Consider the following 23419-nt stretch of genomic DNA (forward strand, 5'->3'; position numbering starts at 1 on the left):
CCTGAGCTCCAAGCTGCTGCAGGGGGGTACCCCAGAGTTCCCCGCTGCCGCAGGTTGATAAAGTCACAGACAGGTCATGGGCTTCCATGAATTTTTCTTTATCGCCCGCGACCTTAATGATGATTGAGAGGGACGTGCTCTAGCGGGAGCATGAAGGTTGGGGAGAGAGAGGAATTGTTTAGGGTGTTCCGAGGGGCGATAACTTTACACACAAGTTTGGGCTGAGGGAATATGTGCCACCGGTGAGTCCTCTTGGGCTTTAGCCTCTCCCCCAATGGAAGAGTTGGAAGCGAGTCAGTTGAGGCTGGACAAGACATAGTGAGAGAACCATCCTTGAGAACGGACTAAATAACCTTGTCCAGCTTAGGTGTCTGTGGGACTCCTCTCCAGTCCATTCCACTACAGCCTGCCCTCTGCCTGGGCAGTTTTCTGACCTGCTGTAGCAACACGCCCTCTTTGTGCCTCCCCCGCTTTCCAAAAAGTATGTTAGATCCACCTTCCAGCCACCGCCCTCCTGCTGCTGTTTCACCTTTCACAGCTGGTTAATCTCAAGGGTTTGTGGCGGGTAACATTTTAACCTTCCCCAAACCTCTTGGCTACTGGGGCTGAGAATCAGCCTTTCCAATCGCTTGGCTCGGGGGGTTGTTCTCATGCCCTGTGCTAAGTGGCTTTCTTCTTGGCCATGGACTTGGATTTCTGTCCCACTTTGTCCAGACTACCTCATTTTAGTAATGGCTGTACGGCCCCACTCTGACTTTTAGATGCTAGAGTCCCTGCTCCCTGCCTCTTCTCTTCATCCTCTCCCTCCTTTTCCCTTGCTGCTGGCAGTTTCTCAAATGGGACTCTGCTGAAGCTGCACTTCACTCCAAACCCTCTTCACTTCTGACCCAAGGCCAAGCATGAAATGTTTCAACCCAAATCATTGCATTTCAAGAAAATTATGCCTGGAAGCAAAGGAGGGGAGTTGAGTAGAAAGGCTCTCTCCAGTTCTTAGCAATGCCCCCGTAAAAGCTAGGCCCTACCAACATCAGCAAGGAAAGAACGTGGCACCAAAAGCACCAGCCACTACCATTTGGGCTAAAGAATTATCCCTTCAGGAAGCAGCAGATCTTATCCTCCATGTGGACCAGTGATGGAAAGGAAGTTACACCACAGTCAGCTAGTATGTTAGTAGGAACCAGAACACCTGCTATCCTAAAAACTCCCCTTCCCCCACAGCTCCTCCAGTACAATCAGTTCCTCCCAGGACTCTGATGCACCACTGAGCTGTACAACTAAACCAGAGTGAAAAGAAAGTACAGCTAAATTGCAACATTGGCGGAAAGGCAGCATAAGCCTCATGGTTTGTCATTTTCCTCTCTCTGTCCTTTCCTTCCCAGAGGGTTTTGCTAACCCATGCAATCTCAAAGATATGACTGCGAAAACAAAGAACTCAGCACCCTGTGGTGGTTTTCATGTAAAGCATTTAAAAAAAAAACAGGGGAGAAGTCTGTCACTAAAGGGCAGATCCTGCAAATACTTAATACGGTGAAGAATTTTACCCACTGACCTAAGTGACACTGCTCACGTGAGTAAATTACACACATGCTTATTTGGTTGCCGGATCAAGCCCTAAATGAAGACTAGAAGGAACTGAAGCTCAGAACCAAAAGTAGCTAGTCATTTTGGGTGCCCAATGCAAGAAACCATAAAGAGGCCTGATTTAAAAAACACTGCTCACCTGCCCTCTGAAAAACTGACACCCAAAATCAATTTTGAAATCCTTGGCCTCTGGATTTATATATACATATATTAGCTTTCATTCTGAGCCAACAGGCAGTGGTTAGCCTATAGGCACATACTGCACATGTTCCAGACAACAGCACCAGGTCAAAGCCCATCAGACGTACCAACCCCAGGGAAGGGTCTGCTTTAGAGACAATAAGCAATTCTGTCCATTCTCTGGCAGGAGAAGGAGCCGGGGGAAAACACCACAAGCCCATCCTAGATAAAACTAATTTTTTTTTAACCTATAAATGGAATACTTGTGGCTTAGACTGGCCTTTCTTCCCAAAGGAACACTTTGTAAACTATATGTACCATTCACTCACGCACTAGCTGGAATGCACGCAGCTCTGGGTTGGAACATGGCCTTAATGCCACAATTCAGCCCTATGGATCTATATAATAAAGAACAGCTCTTGTAGGATAGGAGAGTTATGCCTGCCAGCAGACCAGCTCAGCGAGGTTGGTATGCAGATGGGCATTAACCAGAGGGCACCAGCATGGGGCAGAGTGGGCTCTCTTTAGAGCTGGCTGAAAATTTTCTGATGGAAGTTTATTACTTTGGAAAATGCTGATTCGTGTTAAAATGAAATGTTACAGAAACATCCGTTTGGGTCCAACTTCATTTTAAATAAATTAGACCGGAACATTCTAAACACTTTGACCTTTTCCGGACAGAATGTTTCAATTTTCCATTTTGAAATGACTTTTTGTTTCAATTTTTTTACATTACACAATATTTTTTTTAAAGTAGAAATTGGAACAAAACATTTTGATTTTACTGAAACATTTCAAACAAAGCCAAGATGATTTCTTTTTTCAGAATTTCATTTCTCAGGAAATTTCAATTTTTGTTTGCTTTCCTTACATTTTGGAATGGAATTTCTTTCAAACTCACGGAATTTCCCACGAAATGGAAAATCTGGCAGTCGCCCAGCTTTGGTCCTCTCCCCTCTGAGTCCAGGGAGGCACTTTGCTTCTGGAGGTACCATTTCACAAGAGACAGAAGACAGGCCAAGGATGAGAAGACTCTCTCCAAGTTCTGATAGCTTCTACCTCCCTGCACCACTTCAATAAACCCTAACCTCCCCATCCGACTGCAGGTATAAAAGAATCTTTCACTTTGTACCCTGCAATGTTACTTTAACCCACTAAACAGCTGCTTGGTTTTAGGTAATGGCCCCAATAGATCACACCTGCTTTTGAGGTGCTTTGGCTTTCAGGTGCTACAGAAGTGGAAGGCTAGACTCACAGACATCTGGAAAAATATTCCACAACTGCCCAGCTCTAGTATGCATGCTGTAAAACACTGCATGGGATGAAAATGGAATGGCAAATAAAGCCCGTTTTTAATGAATGATGATCATGTTTTATATGCATTCACAGCAATAAAGCAATAGGAAGTGCTGTCTCTGCTGATGCCAAGAGACCAGTACTGCAGGCTGCAATAGTCTATTTGATCGGACCTCTAAAACAGTAAGTTTGGTGGCTGTTAGCGCGTTTGAAAGCAAGGAATTCAGTGCTTTGGGTTGTACTAGACACAGCGTGGTTATAAACGGTTCAAGTCACACAGACACTTGCCCATGTACCTGAGTCTTGTCTTGCAGCATATCCTGCTGCCCCCATAGTGGATCCCCACACCCAACTCTGTCATTGCATCAGCAGCCTGGATTCCTTTCCATCCCCGGCTATCCCAGCATTGGGCTTACCCCGAACAGAGTTATGTAGATTCATGCCATTCTGGAGAAGACATGAGCAGCATGATCTAGTGGCTAGCACTTGGGAGATGTGGGTACAATTCGCTGCTCTGCCACAGACATCCTGTGTCACCTTCCGTTTGTCTCTTAGCCTCTCTGTGCCTCAGTTCCCCATCTGTACAATGGGGACAATAGCCTTGCCCTACTTGTCATGGGCGTCCAAGACGGATAGATAGACGTCTGCTAATTACTACACGGAGACAGACAAATGTATTGTACTTATGAGACATGTTCAGTTTCAATCCAGGGCCCCATGGCAGTGTATTAAACCGCCATGAACTAAAGGCTACAGGCTCTCTGTGGAATTTTCCTCTGCTGATAGAAGGCCTGCCATAAAAATTGGCTTCCCATAATTAATGGATTTAAATGTAGGTCGAGTGCGTTCACTATCTGCTTGTCTCTTTAGAAGCCTTTTCTGCTTGTGGTCCGGCCTGGAAAAGCATTAATACCATAAGTCATGGGAACTCTATACTCCAGGCCACCTGGCCTTTTTGTGAGGGTGTAGAGCAGAGGTGGGCAAACTACAGCCCCTGAGCTCCCGGCCCCTCCCCTGCTGTTCCCCCTTCCCCGCAGCCTCAGCTCGCTCCGCCGCTGGTGCAATGCTCTGGGCTGTGGGGGAATATGGAGTTGAACAGGGCAGGCGTCCCGGGGGGGCTGTCAGGAATGAGAGAACGAGTTGGATGGGGCAGCGGGGGGCAGTCAGGGGCAGGGGTTCCGGAGGTGGATAGAGGGCAGGGGAGTTCGGCGTGGTGGTCAGGGGGCAGGGGTGTGGATAGGGGTTGGAGGAAATGGGGGGTTGGATGGGGCAGGAGTCCTAGGGGGGAAGTCAGGAAGGATGGGGGGTTGGATGGGGCAGCGGGGGGCAGTCAGGGGCAGGGGTTCTGGGGCCAGTCAGGGGACAGGGAATGGAGGGGGAGTGGATGGGGCAGGGGTCCCGTGGGGGGGGCATCAGGGAACAGGAGGGGTTGGATGGGGCAGGAGTCCTGGGGGGATGGATAGGGGGTGAGGGTTGGGCCACGACCCCCTCCCTTAACCGGCCCTCCAAACAATTTCCAAAATCTGATTCAGCCCTCAGGCCAAAAAGTTTGCCCGCCCCTGGTGTAGAGGCTAGGGGGAATTTGTGTAAGTATCACACCACCTTCTAGGGGTCATGTCCAACTAGTGAGACAGGGTCCTTCCAAACCAAGCACCTGGATCAGGAGACCTGGCCAGCCCAGAGACATATTTCTGCCAAATTTATATGTGCTAACAATTTGTTAAGACATCTCCAGAGATTCCCCTGGGCCACAGGTTCACATCCAGCCCATCTTCGCAGTGACTGAAAGTTACCCCCATCCAGTGACTGCCCATTGGCTTATGTGTAAAAAATTAGTGTTCCCCATTCAGTCTCTAGTGGACAAGTATCCACATCACTGAAAATGACAGCCTAGTGGACAGCCTAAGCAAGGAGGCCCAGGGCTGCCTGGGCCAGGTGGCTGAATAACCGCCTCACCCTTCTGATGTGCACCTATGACAATCTCCCTATACGCCATCCTGTTTCTGAAAGAGTTAATGGGAGCCCAATTAGCTCACCTGGCTGCACTTGGGGGCTGGGCCAAGCCCAATTAAAGCTAAACCCAGCTGGGGAGGAGCTGGGTGGTTGGTACAAAGGAAAAGGGGACTACAGGGAGCTCCCTGACTAAGGAGTGGAGAGACTAGGAGGGTGAAGGAGGACGCCCAGGGGAGAGTGGGCCCTGGAATCGGCTCCTGTATACAGAAGGCTTGGGATGAGCTCTGATAAAAGGCCAGGATCTGGGCTTCCAGGGAGAGAGCCGTGGGAGGTGTTCAGTGGAGGACAGCAGGGGAAACGTAAAACGGATGAAAGGTCAAGCCTGAGGAGGGCAGAAGTTGGGTGGAGTTTGTACCTTTGCCTTGGGATTTACTGGGGGATTCCAAGGAAGAGCCATGGCCCTGGGAGAAGGGTGAACTAGAGAGGCTGTGGGTGAGGCCGCTGTCAGGCTGTGGTAGGAAGAGGTCCGGGGAGGCGTCAGCAAGGATACTGGCAGAGCGGACTGTGGCTGCTGGACTGAGACCTAGTGTAGTGGGAGGGCCTGGGCTCCCCTACCAGCCACGGGACCAGTGAGGGGGAGAAGCACCACTGAAAGCTCTGAGTAAAGGAGTGAAATGACCAGCAGGAGGGATGGTAACAGCTGTGAACTTTACCCTGGCTATGGGCAGAGCTGGGAACCATGCCCACTCTAGAAGCAGGGGAGTTGCTGTCTAGGAGAAACCCATTGGGCTTGATCATTGGGACAGGCATGCTGAAGCTAAGACCACAAACTGTTTCTCCTGCACCCGATCTGTGAGGAAAGGATAGTTTCCAGGTGATCCCCTGTTTGCATCTCCAGCAAGCAGAATGGCTGAGGCGAAGGCAGAGAGAGACGCTGAGGTTTTCCAGATTTCTAAGCAAACGGATGCTTAGGAGGCTGTGATTCGGGGGTCTCCAAGGAAGTGAATTAACTATCGCTCCATGGTTTCTTCACGGGATACGGCCACATCCTGTCTGAAGAAGCCCCAGAACCCACATGCCAGATCAGACTAATCAGTTCAAATATATATTTGCAGCCATCTTTTATTAAGATCTTTGCTGGCTTTAGAGAGAGTTAGGATGGTCCTGGGGTTCGGGTACTAGCCTAGGTTTGGGAAAGCCACGTTCAAGCTCTTGTTCTGCCACAGACTCTCTGTGTGACCTTGACCAAGTCCCTTAGGGCCAGACTTCTAAAGGTCTATAGGTGCCTAGATAAGCACTGGGCACTTGTGAACATGCCACTAGGCATTAGCCACCTGAATACCTGTACCTGGGGGCACAGGGAATTTCATTCTCCACTGAGTTCCAGATGAATCCAGCCTTATACAAACTGCCAGGGGAGAAACATCTCCCCCATCACACACGCCATCTCCTTCCGGTCCAAAAACAATAATGCCCCCTCCTGGAACCAAGCTGAGTCATCCTTTCCCAGCCCCATCTCTCTCCCCGTAGGTAGCATTGTGCATGCTGCAGGTGGCTGGGGAGCACAAAAGGCAGATGTGTCTGAGACAGGAAGCTGGAAATCAGCCTGGGGGCTTGAATCCAGTCTCTCTGTGCATGTGAGAGAAAGCAGGGATTGTGGATCTAAAAGGGGACATCTTATCTCCTTCCCCCTCCCTCTCTTCCCTGGGTGCCAAGGAGCTTGACCTGTCTGCACCCAAATTCACTACTCTTGGACCCATCGCTGGTCCTAATATTGCCGGGGTGAGAGGATGATCCTGTTCGTCAAAGGGCCAGCCTCCAGCTGTGGCTCTGCTCTCCCTGGGAGGAGCCAGCCCCACAGAGCTGCTGCTGTAGCAGTGGGCTGCAGTATTTTTCCCTAGCATTGCAGTGGCTCCCGGAACAGACATCTGGCTGATGGCTGGGCTCTAGCTGTGTGGGCAGAGGCCTCGCCCATCCTGCAGACAGAGTCTGCAGCATCTTTCCTCTCCAAGAGACCCCCCTCTCCCCCACACCACTGTGGGGCATCTTCTCATAGGGTGAGCTGGCAGATCACACCAGAACTGAGAGGCTGCCATGTGCTGGCACTGCCCAGGGAATAGGGGGGGAGAGGGAGAAGGGATCTGAGATGGCAGTGATTCTTAGCGGTGATTCAGGCTCTGTGGAACCCGGTGCAAAGGACAGGGCCCCACTCACCTCACCTACAGCCAGGCCTATTTCTGTGTACCCATCACAACCCCTGCCTGCCTGCAGCCCCTTTCTCCTCTGACTGCAGCAACTCCCATAGCAGGTGCCTGAGGAAACAGGCCAGAACTTGAACCTGGGACATAGACAAGAGAGCCAGCAGAGCGGAGAATGCAGTGCCAGCAGCGGAGTAGCTGGCAGGTCCTGTGTGCAAGGGCCTCTGGCTCCCACATGCCCATAGCGATGGTGCCCAGACCTGAGGATGCCAAGGCTGCGACGCCCTTGGCTGCTCCTGGGGTATTGCTGGGACTTGCTCGTCAGTGGCCCGCCCTGCTCCTTGCAAGGTGCATCGCCGTGTTCGGAGCTGGTTAGTGGGAGGGTGCTGGAGAGGGGGATCGCTGGCAGTGCTGCCTGGCAGGAGCCATTTTGACCCTTCGTGAGCCTCCTTTTGTCAGTGGAGCTCTGGGGGTCGGCAAGAGCAGCCCCCTGAATGCACAGGTTTGGAGAGAACAAGCTGGCCGGGGAAGGGATTCTGGCTTTGCAGCCCTGGTGGAGTCCTCTCAGTGCACCGAGTGCAGACACGCAGGTCCCCACTGCCAACCTGCCCCAGGCCCTGCAGGCTGTGGATGGGCAGCTGTCTGTGGCAGGTCAACTGCCAGCCTTAGTACCCTGCAGGCAGTTTCCTCCTCCACCACCTCCCACTCGGCAGCAAGCTGCAGTCTGTTTGATCCTTCCTCCGAAGATCTGCCATGAGCCATCCGAGTGGTGCATCTGCTGCCCGGTTACAGCTCTAAGTCAGAGGTTTAGGGCAGGCCCCTTAAACTGCCTTGGCTGTCCACCAGCTCCTTAGTTAAGGGAGCTGTTAAAAGTGCCCCTCTGAGCTCTGGCAGGGCTCCGATGGTTCGGTGCACTCCCCTGGCTGCTGCACCGTCCCGGATAGAACGCACCTTTTTGCTGTGTGCAGTCCAAGGCACCAGAGCCGCTGCCAGGCTCACACCCTGCATCTAGAATAATAACAATAACAGTAATGCCTAGCTCATCTATAACACTTTCCAGCCACAGATCTCAAAGTGCGTTACCAAGGAGTGTCATTATCCCCATTGTACAGGTGGGGAAACTGAGGCACAGAGGGGCCATGATTTGCCCAAGAAGAGCTGGTCTGTTACACAAACAGCTGAAAGCAGCTCCCAGGTTTGGGCTGAGGCGATTTTGTTCAGATTTATTTACTCCTTGTCCGTTGTGGGACAGAGCTAGCACTGCCCCTTCTGCACCAGATCAACCCACTGAGATTTACGATGGCCTCTGGTGCCAGCCAATACAAGCAGAGAATTTCTGAAGCCTACTGCCTGCTTCAGTGAAAGCAAAGAATCCATCGCCATTCTTCAGGGCAATTGTGAAATCTTCGGTAGAGAGGAGGCTGGAAACCCTTCCTGACCCTACAACCTATACCCTGAAGCATGAGATTTGTTTCAAATACTCATGTCTCTGGCACCTTAGAGGCAGAAGGCCAGTGCTCAAGTGCTTCAGTCTCCCTAGCAATCCTGGTGTCCGACATAACCAATGCTCTTGACATGTGCATTTAAATACGGGGAGTTTGTTTCTGTCTTTTTGCACTTAGCGAGCAAGTCCTGACTGCAGCTTGAAGCCCAGTGACTGACAGGCAGGATACCAGATTGGAGGGACAAGCAGACTGCTTTGATCTGACATATCCAGTGTGGCCGTATGGAACGGCATTATGGCCCTCACCTCTCAGGACCTCCACATCTCTGACCACAGGGAAATCAGCTGTCAAGGCAGCTGTTGGGAAAGGCCTGCAGCCTGCGCAAGTCAGAGGTTGGGGAGATGTAGGGTGGGGAACAGAGAGGGCAAGTGTCTGGCTTCTTTTGACAAAGATTTGGGTTAATTACAGCGATACCACCTCCAGGCTCGGTGCACCGTTGTGGGAGCAGGCGAGGGGTGATGAGTGGCAAAGGTGGGGCGCACTCAGCCTGCAAGGAGGCTGCCCCCGCCCCCCAAGACCATTCAATTCTTCACAGAACAAGCCAGCCAACCGGTAAAGGGATTGATCCTCTCAGAGATCCCCAGCCCTCAAACACAGCCTTGGTCAGACCGGCCACTTCCTGAAGGCTGGATGACCCTGCCCTGGGAATGAGGGATAAATTGATGCAGGCCATAGCACAGCAAGCGGAGTGCTGCCCGCGTGCATGTGTGCTGCATGGGCAGGAGTCTGCAGTACTTCGAGTGAGCATTTTTATCCCCAAATGATCCCTGGATGGCCGAGTACCCCAAACCCCAACACTCTAAGCCTCCCCAAGTTCTGCAGTACCCTGTGGCCCCCAGTACTACAATACCATCCCCCCAGCACCTCCAATACTACAATACCTCAGTCCCTCAGTACTGCAGTACCCAGATACCCTGCAGCGATCCCAAATCATCCATAGCAATAGATCACATCCCTTGCACTGTTGCAGCTGAGGCACACTCCGGGGAAGCTAATGGCAAAAGGTTGCAGGAGAATCCTGTGTGAAGGGGAAGGGAGAAGAATCAGAGAGCGGAGTTACTGGGAGGGTCCGGCTGGATTCGCGGGGCAGGCCTGCGCTGCAGAATTCCAGGAGTGCCCCATGTCCAGCACTGCATATCTGCGAGGCGGGGAGCGGGTGGGACATGTCAACGCAAGTGACTGTGCCCGCTGTGCCAGTGTATGGATGAGAGATATCTCCTGCTCCAGGGCCCAAAACACAGAAATCGCAAAGGAACAGAAAGGAGCAAAGACATCGCCTCAGAAAGCGAGCTGGAGAAGCAGCCCCTGACCTTGGGGAGAAAAGAGAGAGACGTCACGCTATGGAGCAGCCTGCCACCGGTTTAGGGAGAACAACCCTGACAAAGACAGCGGTGCCACAGATGCTAGAAAGCCTTGTCCTGGAAACACTGCACCCATCTGGGCCCTGGAGACCCTGTCTCATTTTGAAATTCTGGCAACCCTTGTCCAGCTTGCTGTGCCCGCTTGGTAAGACTGGGCTGAAGTGGGATGTGTGGGCACAGTAGATGTGTGGAGAGAGCACAGGTGGATACATGGATGAGATGTGCCAAGCTTAGGGAGTGTGCGGGCTTAGGGATAAGGTGGGTGTACTCTGCATCTGGCCTTGTGGTGGGATATGGGCAAGGTTCTCCAGCATAAATCAGAACAGAGCGCAGAACAACTGGAGGAAGGTGGGGACTGCTCAGCTAACAGCTCTCCTCAGGGGCTATGTAGCAGCCACCACACATACAAGCTCCCAAAACTCCAGTAGCTCCAGGTGAGTTATAGTCAGAGGATACTAGAGCCCAATGAGACCTGGATTCATGAGTGGGACCCCCAGACACTACCACAATACAAATAATGAAGAATTCTAGGGGCGAAATGGCAGGGAGGTGCCTTGGACCCTTCCTGCCGACCCCTCGACTGGGAGAAGTCATCTCACCTGGGGCAACGTTCTATGATTGGGAAGCGGCAAAACAAGATGCGCTGATGAACTTCCTGTCTGGGTGCCCTATTAATGACTTTAATGGAACTACTCTGTATCTACACCATTGTAACCAAGAGAAGAATCAAGCTTATTATCTTTAATATTATGCAGATGGGTGGGACAGGGTGTAGCAGCCACTTACTGCCCTCTACCAGCGGTTCTGCTGCCTTGGCACTCTAAGAAGATGTCCTTTTGGAAGAGAAAGGCAGCAAATTCAGATTCCAGGAGCTGCCTAGAAAGGCCTCCCAGGATCAGCTGCGGGTGGAACCAGTGAGACTTGGTCCTTCAGTGGCTAGAGGGCCTGCAGTACTCGCAGACCAATGAGAGGCCAGCAGGCCAGATAAAAAGAGTTGGCTGCTACTACCTAAAGCAGTTCTGCATGAGGCTGGGACACAGCAGGGAGGCCCTCCCTGTCTTAATACAAGACCCCTTGGTCAGGTGCCTTTTGGTTGGCCCAGAGAAGGACTGTTAATAAGTACTTTAATGCCCAAGTGGCCATCTTGAGGTAAGTGTTAATTTATTTTCTGCAAAATTAAGGTGAGCTTGTTTTACTGGATGCCTCAAGTGAGCCTGTGACAGTCAGATATAACTAAGGTCATGGAAAAAAATGTTTTTGGTGTCCATTTCATCCCACGACACTGGATGTTATCATCATATGCCTGCTTGTATGGCCTCACCACTTTGGGTCTGTTATCCTCAGGCCAAGCTGCTCTTAAATTTCTCTTTCTATTTTTACTAAGAATGAGGGGAAAAAGCGAACTGCTACAATTTCACTTCTGTAACTTATAGAAAAATAATGCTAATCCAAAAGGCTAAGGGTGAGTAATTCTCCTCTATTATTGATCACCCTTTTATTGATGGTCTTCACCACTCTTGAGAGATAACGTCTTAAACAAGTGATGGGGACAACTCATAGGGCTACAGCCAGCTCACTAGATCTCTTGCATGTATCTTCCAGTCCGTCATTCTTTCTGAATTAATTTGCCTCTCTGGCTGATTAGCATGGCATTACAGTGACTGATCGGATAATTTAAAAGTTAGCAATGAGGTGGCCTATAAGAAATAAAACTGGAATGTCACTCCAGGAGGCAATGTATTTTATATATAACAGAGCAATGCAGAGCAATCTTTCACGGAGCCTCTCAAACGAGTACCGTTTGCTTGACATAAGGTCTGATCCTCCCACCATTAGCATCAATGGCAAATCTCCAATTGACATTGATGGTGCAATAGTGGAACAGTAAGAAAAGTGGGCTCGATACCTCACACAGGGGTAGCACTATAGCACTTCAGTGTAGACACTGCCTACACCGATGGGAGGGGTCCTCCAGTTGGCCTTGTTAATCCATTTCCCCGAGAAGCAGTACCTAAGGGGATTGAATAATTCTTCTGTCTACACCAGGAGTTAGGTTGGCTTAACAACATCTCACAGGGGTGTGGATTTTTCACACCCCTGAGAGACACAGATATGCTAATACAAGTTCGCAGTGTAGACCAGCTCTCAGGTAAGCCATATTAACTCTAGGGCAGAGCATGGGTGTAACCAAAGGCGGAATTTGCTTCAATATGTCTAATTTTACATCTACAGATGTCCTACTCATGTGATCATGCTACAGAAATAGCCTGAAGCCCATAAGGAAATTAATGGCATGTAAATATATTTCCAAGGGATGTTGTAAACCAATGTGCATATCTAATAGGACTGGAAACAAAAGAGCAACCTGACTGGCTGATGAACGATTGGGAGGATACTCCCAGTTTAGCTACCCAACACTGGCTGTTAACCAATGGGAAAGACTCACTAGGCAAACATGTAGCAACACATTTCACAAGAGCAGTAACACACTTCAAGATGAGAGATACCTGTTCTCAGCGGGCTGAAGGTACTTGGTCTTCAGCCTCAGTTCTTATAAAGAACCAGTGACCATGTGGGTATCCCATGTAACATGCATATCTTGTGACGTGATACAGCTCCCACTTTTCAGATACAGCTATCTAAGAGGTGGCCCTCCATTACTGTAGTATCTGAACACCCATAGTCACTAATGTATTTATCCTCACTACACCCCTGTCAGGCAGGACAGTGCTGTTATCCCCATTGTACAGATGGGAAATTGAGGCAAAGAGAGACTAGTGACTGTAACACTAAGCACCTCTGTATTCACACCCTACACACTATTGTAGTAATCTTTGTACAAAACACATCTTGTGAGGTATCATTTGAAAACTAACAACTCCCTGATCATTAATATTCTTGTTCGATGTACATTAGCAATGGGTATTAAGAGTCAGACGTGCTAGAATGATGACTCAAGTGTGTTTAACCCAGGCCTGCCAGGTGAGTTGGTAAACAGGTCTGCCTTAGACAAAGGCACATGTTTTCCCCATTGGGAGTTGTCATAAACAGATAGTTAAGGGTTAATAGAACAGGAGTACTTCATGTCTCTTTTGACTGGAAAGGGTTAACAAGTTCAGTGAGCCTGTCTGTCACCTGACCAGAGGACCAATCGGGGGACAGGATACTTTCAAATCTTGAGGGAGGGAAGTTTGTGTGTGTGCTGTTAGTGTTTGGTGGTGGTTCTCTCTGGTTCTGAGAGTGACCAGACGTGCAACCGGGTTTCTCTCCAATCTCTCTGATACAGGCTCTTATGTACTCAGAATAGTAAGTACTAGGTGATAAGGCAAGTTAGGCTTATGTTTGTTTTATTTGCAAATGTGTATTTGGCTGGAAGGAGTTCAAATGTGTATTTGGCTGGAAGGATTTTAATTTGTACTTGTATACTTAGGCTGGGAGGGTATTCCCAGTGTCTATAGCTGAAAGACCCTGTAACATATTCCATCTTAAATTTACAAAGATAATTTTCACTGTTTTTTCTCTTTAATTAAAAGCTTTTCTTGTTTAAGAACCTGATTGTTTTTTTTATTCTGGTGAGACTCCAGGAGACTGGGTCTGGATCCACCAGGGAATTGGTGGGGAGAAAGGAGGGAAGGGGGAGAGAAAGGTTATTTTCTCTCTGTGTTAGGATTACTTTCTCTCTCAGGGAGAGTCTGGGAGGGGGAGAGAGAAGGAGGGGGGAAGGTGAATTTTCCCCTCTGTTTCAAGATTCAAGGAGTTTGAATCACAGTGATCTTCCAGGGTAACCCAGGGAGGGGAAGCCTGGGAAAGGCAACGGTGAGGGGAAGCCTGGGAGAGGCAACGGTGAGGGAAAGGGTTTACTTTCCTTGTGTTAAGATCCAGAGGGACTGGGTCTTGGGGGTCCCCAGGCAAGGTTTTGGGGGGACCAGAGTGTACCAGGCACTGGAATTCCTGGTTGGTGGCAGCGCTACAAGTACTAAGCTGGTAATTGAGCTTAGAGGAATTCATGCTGGTACCCCATCTTTTTGGACACTAAGGTTCAGAGTGGGGAATTATACCATGACAGGAATTATTTCCAAAGCACTTTGAAAGACAACGAGGACATATTTATGTATCATGTAAACAGTCCCATCAAGCTAACAAACGGTGGAGGCAAACCTCACACTAACCTCAGGATGGCAGCTGTCTGTCTGTCTCCAATGAAATTAAGCAAGGTGTGACCAGAAATAGTGGAAGCTCTCATTACATAGAAGATCATCAGGGGGATGGGAAGCCCACAGGAAGGGAAAAAACAGCTTGAGGTCATCCTGCCTCTTAAAACAAAGTCATTGAACTTTGGAAGATATAAGCAAGGGCAGAAACCATCTTTGGCATCCAACACTAGCCAGCCACAATGGAACAGAGCTCTTGCAAGCCAAGAAAGATGGGTCCTTCAACCAAGGGGGGGTTAAAGTCTCTGGAAACTGAATATAGGTGAGAAACCATCTTTCACCAAGCCTGTGACCTTGTTAGATTAAGTTTTAGAGTTTTAGATGCGTGTTATCATTTTTACTTGTTTATAATCCTTTCTAACATCATTCCTTTTACTTGGCATCACTTAACCTATGTCCTATATTTAATAATTTTGTTTTACTATTAATCTAAATCACTAGTGCTGTGTTGGAATTAAAGTGACTCTTAACTTCAGTTAATGTGGCAAGCTAGTGGGGTTTGTGTTTTTTAGAGGAACAAATGAACCTTATGATTTCTCTGCACTATCCAGGAGAGAGCTGGACATTGCAGACAACAGGGTTTTGAAGAAATCCAGGACTTGGGAGTGTGTTGGGGTCACCTTGCTGGTTGTAACCAAGGCTGGTGCAAGCCAGAGTGTGACAGTAGTGTGTTGCTGGCAGGCTGCTGGAGTGTTTCTGGACCAGAGTTTCAGTTATACAAAGACACTCAGGGTACGACCTGCATACTTGTTACTGACGATGAATATCCCAGGCAGAGTGTTACAGCAGCAAAACATTTGAGGCATCCAAGATTGCAAGGCAATTGGGGACACAACCCCTCACTGGCCTGGATTGTCCCCTGAGCCCCATCACAGTGACTTGCCCAAGGTCACACAGGATATCTGCAGCAGAGCAGGAAACTGAACCCTGGGAGGGATAGCTCAGTGGTTTGAGCATTGGCCTGCTAAACCTGGGGTTGTGAGTTCAATCTTGGAGGAGGTGGTTGGGGATTGGTCCTTCTTTGAGCAGGGGGTTGGACTAGATCTCTTGAGGTTCCTTCCAACCCTGATATTCTGTGATACCAGGCTAGCACCCCAGTCACTGGATTATCTTTCCTTTCTAGGGCCTGATTTTTCCCAGGGCAGCTGCCACTTCTGAAAATCCAGCCTCTACCATAGTGCCACTTGGGACCCAAAATCACAAGTCACTTCTGAAAAGCTGGTGACAATCTCTCCAGCAAAACCTGCCCAAGGACCACTTCCAATACCAACTCCTAGTTTAATGTATCTCCAGCATAAATTTGTTCAATCTTTATTTAAAGACCCACTTAGACTAGGCAACTGATTTTTGCTGGTCCATTACTTGAAATTAGACGATGGTTTCTAACCATTAGTTCTGGAACAGCCTTCCAAGGGGAGTAGTGGGGGCAAAAGACATATCTGGCTTCAAGACTAAGCTTGATAAGTTTATGGAGGGGATGGTATGATGGGATAGCCTAATTTTGGCAATTAATTGATCTTTGATTATTAGCAGGTAAATAGGCCCAGTGGTCTGTGATGGGATGTTAGATGGGGTGGGATCTGAGTTACTACAGAGAATTCTTTCCTGGGTGCTGGCTGGTGAGTCTTGCCCATATGCTCAGGATTTAACTGATCGCCATATCTGGGGTTGGGAAGGAATCTTCCTCCAGGGAAGACTGGAAGAGGCCCTGGAGGTTTTTCGCCTTCCTCTGAAGCGTGGGGCACGGGTCACTTGCTGGAGGATTGTCTGCAGCTTGAGGTCTTCAAACCACGATTTGAGGACTTCAATAACTCAGACATAGGTTAGGGGTTTGTTACAGGAGTGGGTGGGCGAGATTCTGTGGCCTGCATTGTGCAGGAGGTCAGACTAGATGATCATAATGGTCCCTTCTGACCTTAAAGTCTATGAGTCTATTAACAGATTATGCGTGACCCCTCATAAACAATCTATTATACCATTTATATACCTCAGAAATCGGCTCAATGCATGTTTTCTAGGCCTAAATTTATTATTCCCTAAGCATGTCCATCACCGTAAAGCAGACTCCATTGACTTAGGAACAGTGGGCAGGCAGTCACTTGGTTTAAAGCACAAATAACACCTCATTCTTAAAGGCAGAGCCCAGCCCTGCAACATTTACTCAACCAAAGAAACCTCAATAACCGTTGAAGGATCAGGCCCAATGCCCTTAAACAGAAGGACTTACTATTTAGTGTCTCCAGCTTAGTGTCTTAAAATTTACTCTTCCAACTGGATTCATTCCTTCACCTGCTGTTTATCTGAAAAAACTTTGTGGTATTTTAAGTCTGGCTTCACAGAAAACGATTCTGTTTTTAACACATGGTCACTGAGAGGCAAGCTCCAGTGTGCCACACGTGTATTAAACATGACTACCAAGTGTACCGAGATAGGTTACAGGCTATCTCCTGCTCTCTCCCTGAACTCACCAGCAGAATTCCAATCAAGGTCAAGGGGAGCAGGAACAGTTTTTCCAACCACCTGGTGAGTTGCCCGTCCTGGTTACTAAGCCCGAAGAGCCATTGCAGGGATGCAGGACCACAAATTTTACCCGGTACAGAGAGTGGTGCAAATGCGCCATAGATTTAATCACCGTCAGGAGTTCCTTAACACTCCTGCGGCACGGCGTGGAAGTAAAGATTTTCAATAGCGCTCAGCATGTCGGGAGCAAAGCACTTAGAGAAATCTTCCTGAAATCATGGGCACTGAGCCCTTGGAAAGCCGATCGGAAGGGTTACTTGCAGTCTCCCTCGTCACCCACAATGAAGTTGTGTTGGCTTTGTGTGTGCTGGTCTGAAACAGACCGTGTATATTTCTCCCCAAATGCCAAAACCCAGGGAAAACGTTGTGGCAGTACTGCAGGAGGGAGTGGATCCTAACACTTCCTGACGTTAGGGAGATGCAGAGCTCTCTCTTTTTAAACGACAGTGGGGAGGTTGTGGGGGGGAATAAAAAGGGATATTAAACCCAAAAAAGTCTTATAAATTAGAAAGAAATGTCAGGTTCCATGTTGGAAGCTGTCACTCAAGCCATAATTTCCTTTGTTATAGCTAATGTGTTGGGGGAGGGGACACGCAGACAAATGCAGAATCCTTGCATTCAGTAACACCTCAGCTGTGATACTTAAGGGCTGGTTCTCCCCTGCCTTGCACCTTGGGTGATCAACGAGCCTGTGCAAGTGGGTGTTGGAGGCTAAGAAATCAGAATTCTCTATTCGTGATAGTGGCAAGGGGCCACATGCTCTCGCATAGGTATAAGGCGCAGATCCTCAAAGGTATTTAGACACCTGACTCCCACTGACTTCCATGGACATTAGAAACCTTGAGCATCTGGACCTAAATAACTACCCAAGGGGCAAGGCAGTGAAGAATCCGCCCATTCGCCACTATTCAGGCCAGCCTGTCAAGACGGCTCCGTTCCAATGTACCCAGCATGCTGAGCGCTTTTAAAAATCTCTCCCACGGGGGGTGAGTTATGGATGGCCTGCCAGCCCTGGGCACTTGATCTTTTGTGTGTCTATAAGAACAGTTTCTCGGATTGTATAGACGTATGGGAAGAGAAGGAGAGTCTGTGTGTGTGCCAAAAAAATGAATAGGCAGCTAAGGTTTAATTCTTTTAACAATCCCAACATGCGAGTGTTCGGCCTCCTACAGCACCATTAGCGTGAGCACCCTGTGCCTCTTGTATATATTTGCGGCTTTCACTTGAAAATCATGAACAGTGATAAAGCCAGACATCTAACAAGGAAGTTTAAATAGCGGATGTTACATATGGGCAGCATGGTTGCAGATACCTTGATGGAGATTTCCCAGGCAATTTAGGGGATTCTTGACACACGGCTTCCATTCATTCTAATAATAAAGGTGTCTAATATATTCCTTTATAGTGTCTCTTTAAACAAAGGCCATTGTAACAATGGTTTCGTTACAGGGTAAGAGTTTGCAAACTTCTCAAAGGGCCCTGAATAATTTTAAAAGTGTCTAAATGCCCAAAACTGTTTGCAAATTTCAGCCCTTGCCTTCTCATTTCCGGTGTGACACAAGGGTTCATTTCTTTTAAAAGAAACAATAATAATAAACAGGAAATTAAATTCAAAGAGGAGAAAGAGAATCCTAGGAGTGTGCAATCGCTGAGGGCAATGGAGCTGGCACAGTGCTTACAGCCTGCTCTCCTTTAGCTGCACTGTTAACCCATAACCGCTTCAGCGAGGCACTGGGCACCGTATGGGAAACCTCTGCGAAATCAGCGGAGGAACAGGCTGGCAGTCCCACCCACTTGGCCTAAAGGAGGTGGAGAGAAGCAGACTGCTAACAGGCCAAGGGAGGAAGAAAATAGTGTAGGACCTAGCTGGGGAGGAGATGACCAGAGATGCTCATTACTCTGCCAGGTATTCCAGGCCCATGGTATTCAGGGACACAAAGGCCGAGATTTGAAGTAAATGTGAGAGGCAGGCTGAGAGGTCCAGGGGACTGGGCAGAGGATGGGATGAGGCAGGAGGTGGGCAAAGATTTCTAAGCAGTGCAGAAGCTCATGTTCCCCAACTCATCTGCTCTGCACCCTGACACACTCCTGCCTGCTTAGCACAGCCCCTTCTACTTGTTGGAAGGCCAACATGGTTTAAAAACAATCACAGCAGCTCCACTACGTGCCATCATTGGCCTTTAAAAGATAGGGACAAACCTGGGTCAAACAGGGCAGCTGGCAAATATGGTAACTTCATTCCCACCCCCCACCCCACCCCCAAAAAAAGTAGACAGGAGTTTCATAAAATGGTGACGGAAGGAGCTGGGAATCAGGATTTAACCGTCACTGGACTCAGATACGCTGGAGAGATTTTACTCAGAATTTACAAGACATCCGTGGGCAGAGGCCAGACCTGGAAAGTTTCATCCAGGAATGCGATTTTTTTTTTTCTGGGGGGAATTATGAGACTATTTTGCAACTGCATGGGCTGCACGGTGTTTGCTCTCAAACACAACATGAGGTGGGTGGAGGGGGTGATGTGCTGGATGGAATGGCCCCAGAAAAGGTATCATTATGACACGAGTTGGCTGCAAATTCAGAGGCAAGTCTATAAAGTTATCACCAAGGGCTAGAGGGAAGCCAGGCCCAGAGCCTTTCTTTGAAGGGTGGGGCCATGTAAAAGCAGGAGCCACGGCAGGATGATGCTGTGTTGCCTTTCCCACTCGAGAGGAAACCCAGTCTGTGCACAGGATCAATGGGTGGGCTAGGGATCAGGACAACTGTTCTCCGTGGCATCACCACCACCACCAGAAGAACCTCCTCTACATCCCAGCCCACAATAATCTTCATAGTCAGCATTACCTTGCACAGTGTGGGCAACTGCACAGTGAACCCATGGGAGAAGTCCTGCAGCAACCATTGTGGTCAGGAGGCAAGGAGGAGGCACAAGACTCCCACACACAGAGCTGGGACCTATGGTCAGGGGATGAGCTCCACCTCCCAGACAGGACAATTCCAAGGAAATGAGAGCAAACTCTCCCCAGGGCCTTGTTCCTACAATAAGAGCTCTCTGTAGGCAGAATCCCAAACCCCAATGAAGTCAATAGGGGTCAGACTGCATGGAGCTCTCTGGACGATCACAGTCCACATTACCTGTGTCCTATGCAGCATTTCCCTGCACAGGAAGAGAATCTAGCGCTAGTATTATAGATATCCAGACTTCACAGATAATCTTATATTAGAGGGAAATCCAGCTACTGGTTATCTTTTACAGATTACAAAAGCTCTTTTGAGGAAAGAACAGTGCAGTTTGTTATAAAAATCCTGAAGCATAGAGTTTTGCCTTCAGTCAGATGCCCAACACAGTTGTTAGAACAAGAAAGTGTGTGTGACTTGCGATGGTTAATATTGTATTCAAGCAAAGAAAGAGAACATGTAAAAAGTCAACATCTTTTAGCTTCCAGCTACTGGTCTTTGTTCAAGGAACGGAAGGTACAGAAGATACATTTAGATTGTGGCCTTTGGGAGTTTTGACTGAGGAAGAAGGGTCGGATGAGACCTTTAGTTTTTCCAAGGAATGCTGTTGAGGAACTCAGGCCATGTCTACATCTAAAGTTTTGCAGCGCTGGTTGTTACAGCTGTATTAGTACAGCTGTATAGGGCCAGCGCTGCAGAGTGGCCACACTTACAGCAACCAGCGCTGCAAGTGGTGTTAGATGTGGCCACACTGCAGCGCTGTTGGGCGGCTTCAAGGGGGGTTCCGGGAACGCGAGAGCAAACCGGGAAAGGAGACCCGCTTCGCCGCGGTTTGCTCTCTCGTTCCCGGAGCCACCCAGCAAACCGCAGGGAAGGAGACCTGCTTGCTCTGGGCTCCGGGAACGAGAGAGCAAACCGGGAAAGGAGACCCGCTTCGCCGCGGTTTGCTCTCGCGTTCCCGGAGCCACCCAGCAAACCGCAGGGAAGGAGACCTGCTTGCTCTGGGCTCCGGGAACGAGAGAGCAAACCGGGAAAGGAGACCCGCTTCGCCGCGGTTTGCTCTCTCGTTCCCGGAGCCACCCAGCAAACCGCAGGGAAGGAGACCTGCTTGCTCTGGGCTCCGGGAACGAGAGAGCAAACCGGGAAAGGAGACCAGCTTGATTACCAGAGGCTTCCTCCTTCCACGGAGGTCAAGAAAAGCGCTGGTAAGTGTCTACATTGGATTACCAGCGCTGGATCACCAGCGCTGGATCCTCTACACCCGAGACAAAACGGGAGTACGGCCAGCGCTGCAAACAGGGAGTTGCAGCGCTGGTGGTGCCCTGCAGATGTGTACACCTTCAAAGTTGCAGCGCTGTAACTCCCTCACCAGCGCTGCAACTTTCTGATGTAGACAAGCCCTCAGTGATACATTCTGCATCATGTCGGTTTCATAACCTACTTTTCACACGCCAGAGAGTGAAAGAGGACGATCTAGTGCAAGAGAATTAAATGCAGCAAAATATTTTAAATTCCACCTCACCCCCCTCCAGGATTATCTTGCAGCAGCAGAACCAAAGGATTTTTTTTTCTCCCCCTGACTGAGCTGACCAAGCCTGCAGATGAGCTGTAGGTTTTTGGAAAATGAAAGCAGAGCGAGACTGGTGCAGAGCTGTCTCTTAGCTCTCTGGGCAGGTGATTTCTTGGAACAAAGCAGGACATAAATCTAATGGGATCATCCTATGAAACAGTCACACCACCGCACTTCAGCCACACCATCTGCAGACTGGAGCCAATGCTGTGGTGTGGAGGATTGTTAAATAAGACCCTGCCTGCTTAATACACAAAGCTCCAGAAACGCTTTCTCTGTACCCAGAGCTATTAGAATCTACATGGACATTCTCCCATTCCCACCGCTAAGCAAAAAAATGATAATTACACAACGATTTTTTTAGGCGACATTTTGCCTGGTTTCCATTTAAATAAACAATACAAGGTTAATTAATTTCAAGAGAACAAAGGATTTATATGGTTCATGGCAGAGGGTACTCAGAGGAAGTTGTCACCATTTTATACCATTTTTGTTGTTAGTTATTTAGGCATAAAAGTTTCTCAATTTAATTGTTATGGCATGAGGAATGCAGGCACTCTGTACAGGAACTCCCCACCTGCATAAGCTCTAAAAAGAAGAACCCCTTATTTAGATACTAAAAATAACATCATCTTGGGGGGGGGAATCTAAAATTTTTTTTCTCTCCCAAATCTAGAGATCATCAACCCTGAGCCAAAAATAGCACCTTGGATTCATACAGGAGAGCTTAAGTTCTCACCACCACCACTACAAATCAGAGCAACTGCACAAAGAAATACTCTGGTTGCCAAAGCCCCTAGCTCAAAGCCTAGAGAAGATTCAGCCTTTATTTGAACCATTTCTTCGGGGAGCTGGAACAGACTCCCCCTCCTTGGGGGAACGTTCCTGATGGGAAGGGAAGGCTGGGCGCTGCTTGCATGGTATTATTTGATGTTTTGGGGTGGGAGGGGGGAGTCCAGCAGGCTTTGCCCTGACACTGCAGGATCTGGCGTAGCAGCAGGGGCTTTCTCTGCCTGCGCAAAATAACCCAGCCAATTTTGGCGAATGAGCCTGTAATTTTGTATTTATTTATTATTGGCCCAGGCAGAGATCACCTCCTCCCACCCTCACCCCCCATGCCTGGAGGCTCTGGGGAATCATTTGGGATTTATTTATTAATTATTGTTTATTATTATCATCATTCCTGTTGTTATTTATTGGCATAATCAGGCAACCGCTGTCTGCTGGACAAAGCCACTAGGACCCAGAGCCTGGGGAAACGGATCAGTTTGCTTTCTCTTTCCATCTCCCACCCCCAGCACTGCAGAAAAATCCCAACCGCCCCCCTCCCTCAATCAATGGTAACACCCCCTCCCATAGGCCCCCATTTCCCCACGTAGGGCTCCAGTTTCCTCTTCTTTGATTCCTCTGCCCCCTTTCCCTCCCCCCACCCCCTAGCCGGCCGTTGATCCTGCCTGCAAGGGTCCGGATTGCGCATCTGCAATTCAACATCCCCCCCCCCTTTCTGTTTTCCCCAGCAAAAGATTACCAAGACTCTAGTCCATTTTCCCCATCAGATCCTGCCCCCCTCCCGCAACACACTCCCACATCCAAACAGAGTGGATCTAATCTCCCAGATCCCCCCCCCCCGGCCCCAGATCCAGCCCCCCCGCACAGCCCAGGGAGGGGAGAGATCAGAAAGGGAAACAGATCAACGAGAGAAGCATCCTCTTACTTTCTCCAACCACAGCCTTGAGCCCGAGGGGTGCCATGCTGTGCCTTTGCGGGGGGGGGTCTCCCCCTTTTCCTGCTGCTTCTCTGGTTTGTAAAAATCCTCTGGCCCCGGCCGTGGCTCTGCTCTCAGCTGACTGCGAAGGAGGGGGAGCCCGGGCAGTTGAAGATGGGGGGGGGGGGAGGTGTGGTGCTGATGATGATGGGGAAGGGGAGGTGATGGTGCTCCATGACGTCATCGCGGTGCAGACCAATCGCCTAGGCGGGTTGGTGCATCCATCACCGGGCTGCAGGACAGCCCCCCTGGCCATCTGGGCTGGGGGGGGGGAGCAGCAGGCTCCTGCGCCCCCAACTCCCCCGGGCTCCGTCCGCCCGC

At 49.3% G+C, this 23419-nt stretch overlaps 1 protein-coding gene across 2 annotated transcripts in view; it reads right to left on the reverse strand.

Moving 5' to 3' along the window:
• The window catches only part of LOC127035974 (syntaxin-binding protein 1), a 65248-nt gene extending 42037 nt beyond the window's left edge, over positions 1-23211 (reverse strand). For both annotated transcript variants that reach the window (XM_050926354.1, XM_050926353.1), the window contains exon 1: positions 23048-23211. In XM_050926354.1, coding sequence (XP_050782311.1) covers positions 23048-23084 — 37 coding nt within the window. In that variant the 5' untranslated portion in view covers positions 23085-23211. The remainder of the gene's footprint in view (positions 1-23047) is intronic.
• Between the last annotated feature and the right edge of the window lie 208 nt (positions 23212-23419).

The sequence above is a fragment of the Gopherus flavomarginatus genome, chromosome 17 (genome assembly GCF_025201925.1).
Source record: "Gopherus flavomarginatus isolate rGopFla2 chromosome 17, rGopFla2.mat.asm, whole genome shotgun sequence".
Lineage (NCBI taxonomy): Eukaryota > Metazoa > Chordata > Testudines > Testudinidae > Gopherus > Gopherus flavomarginatus.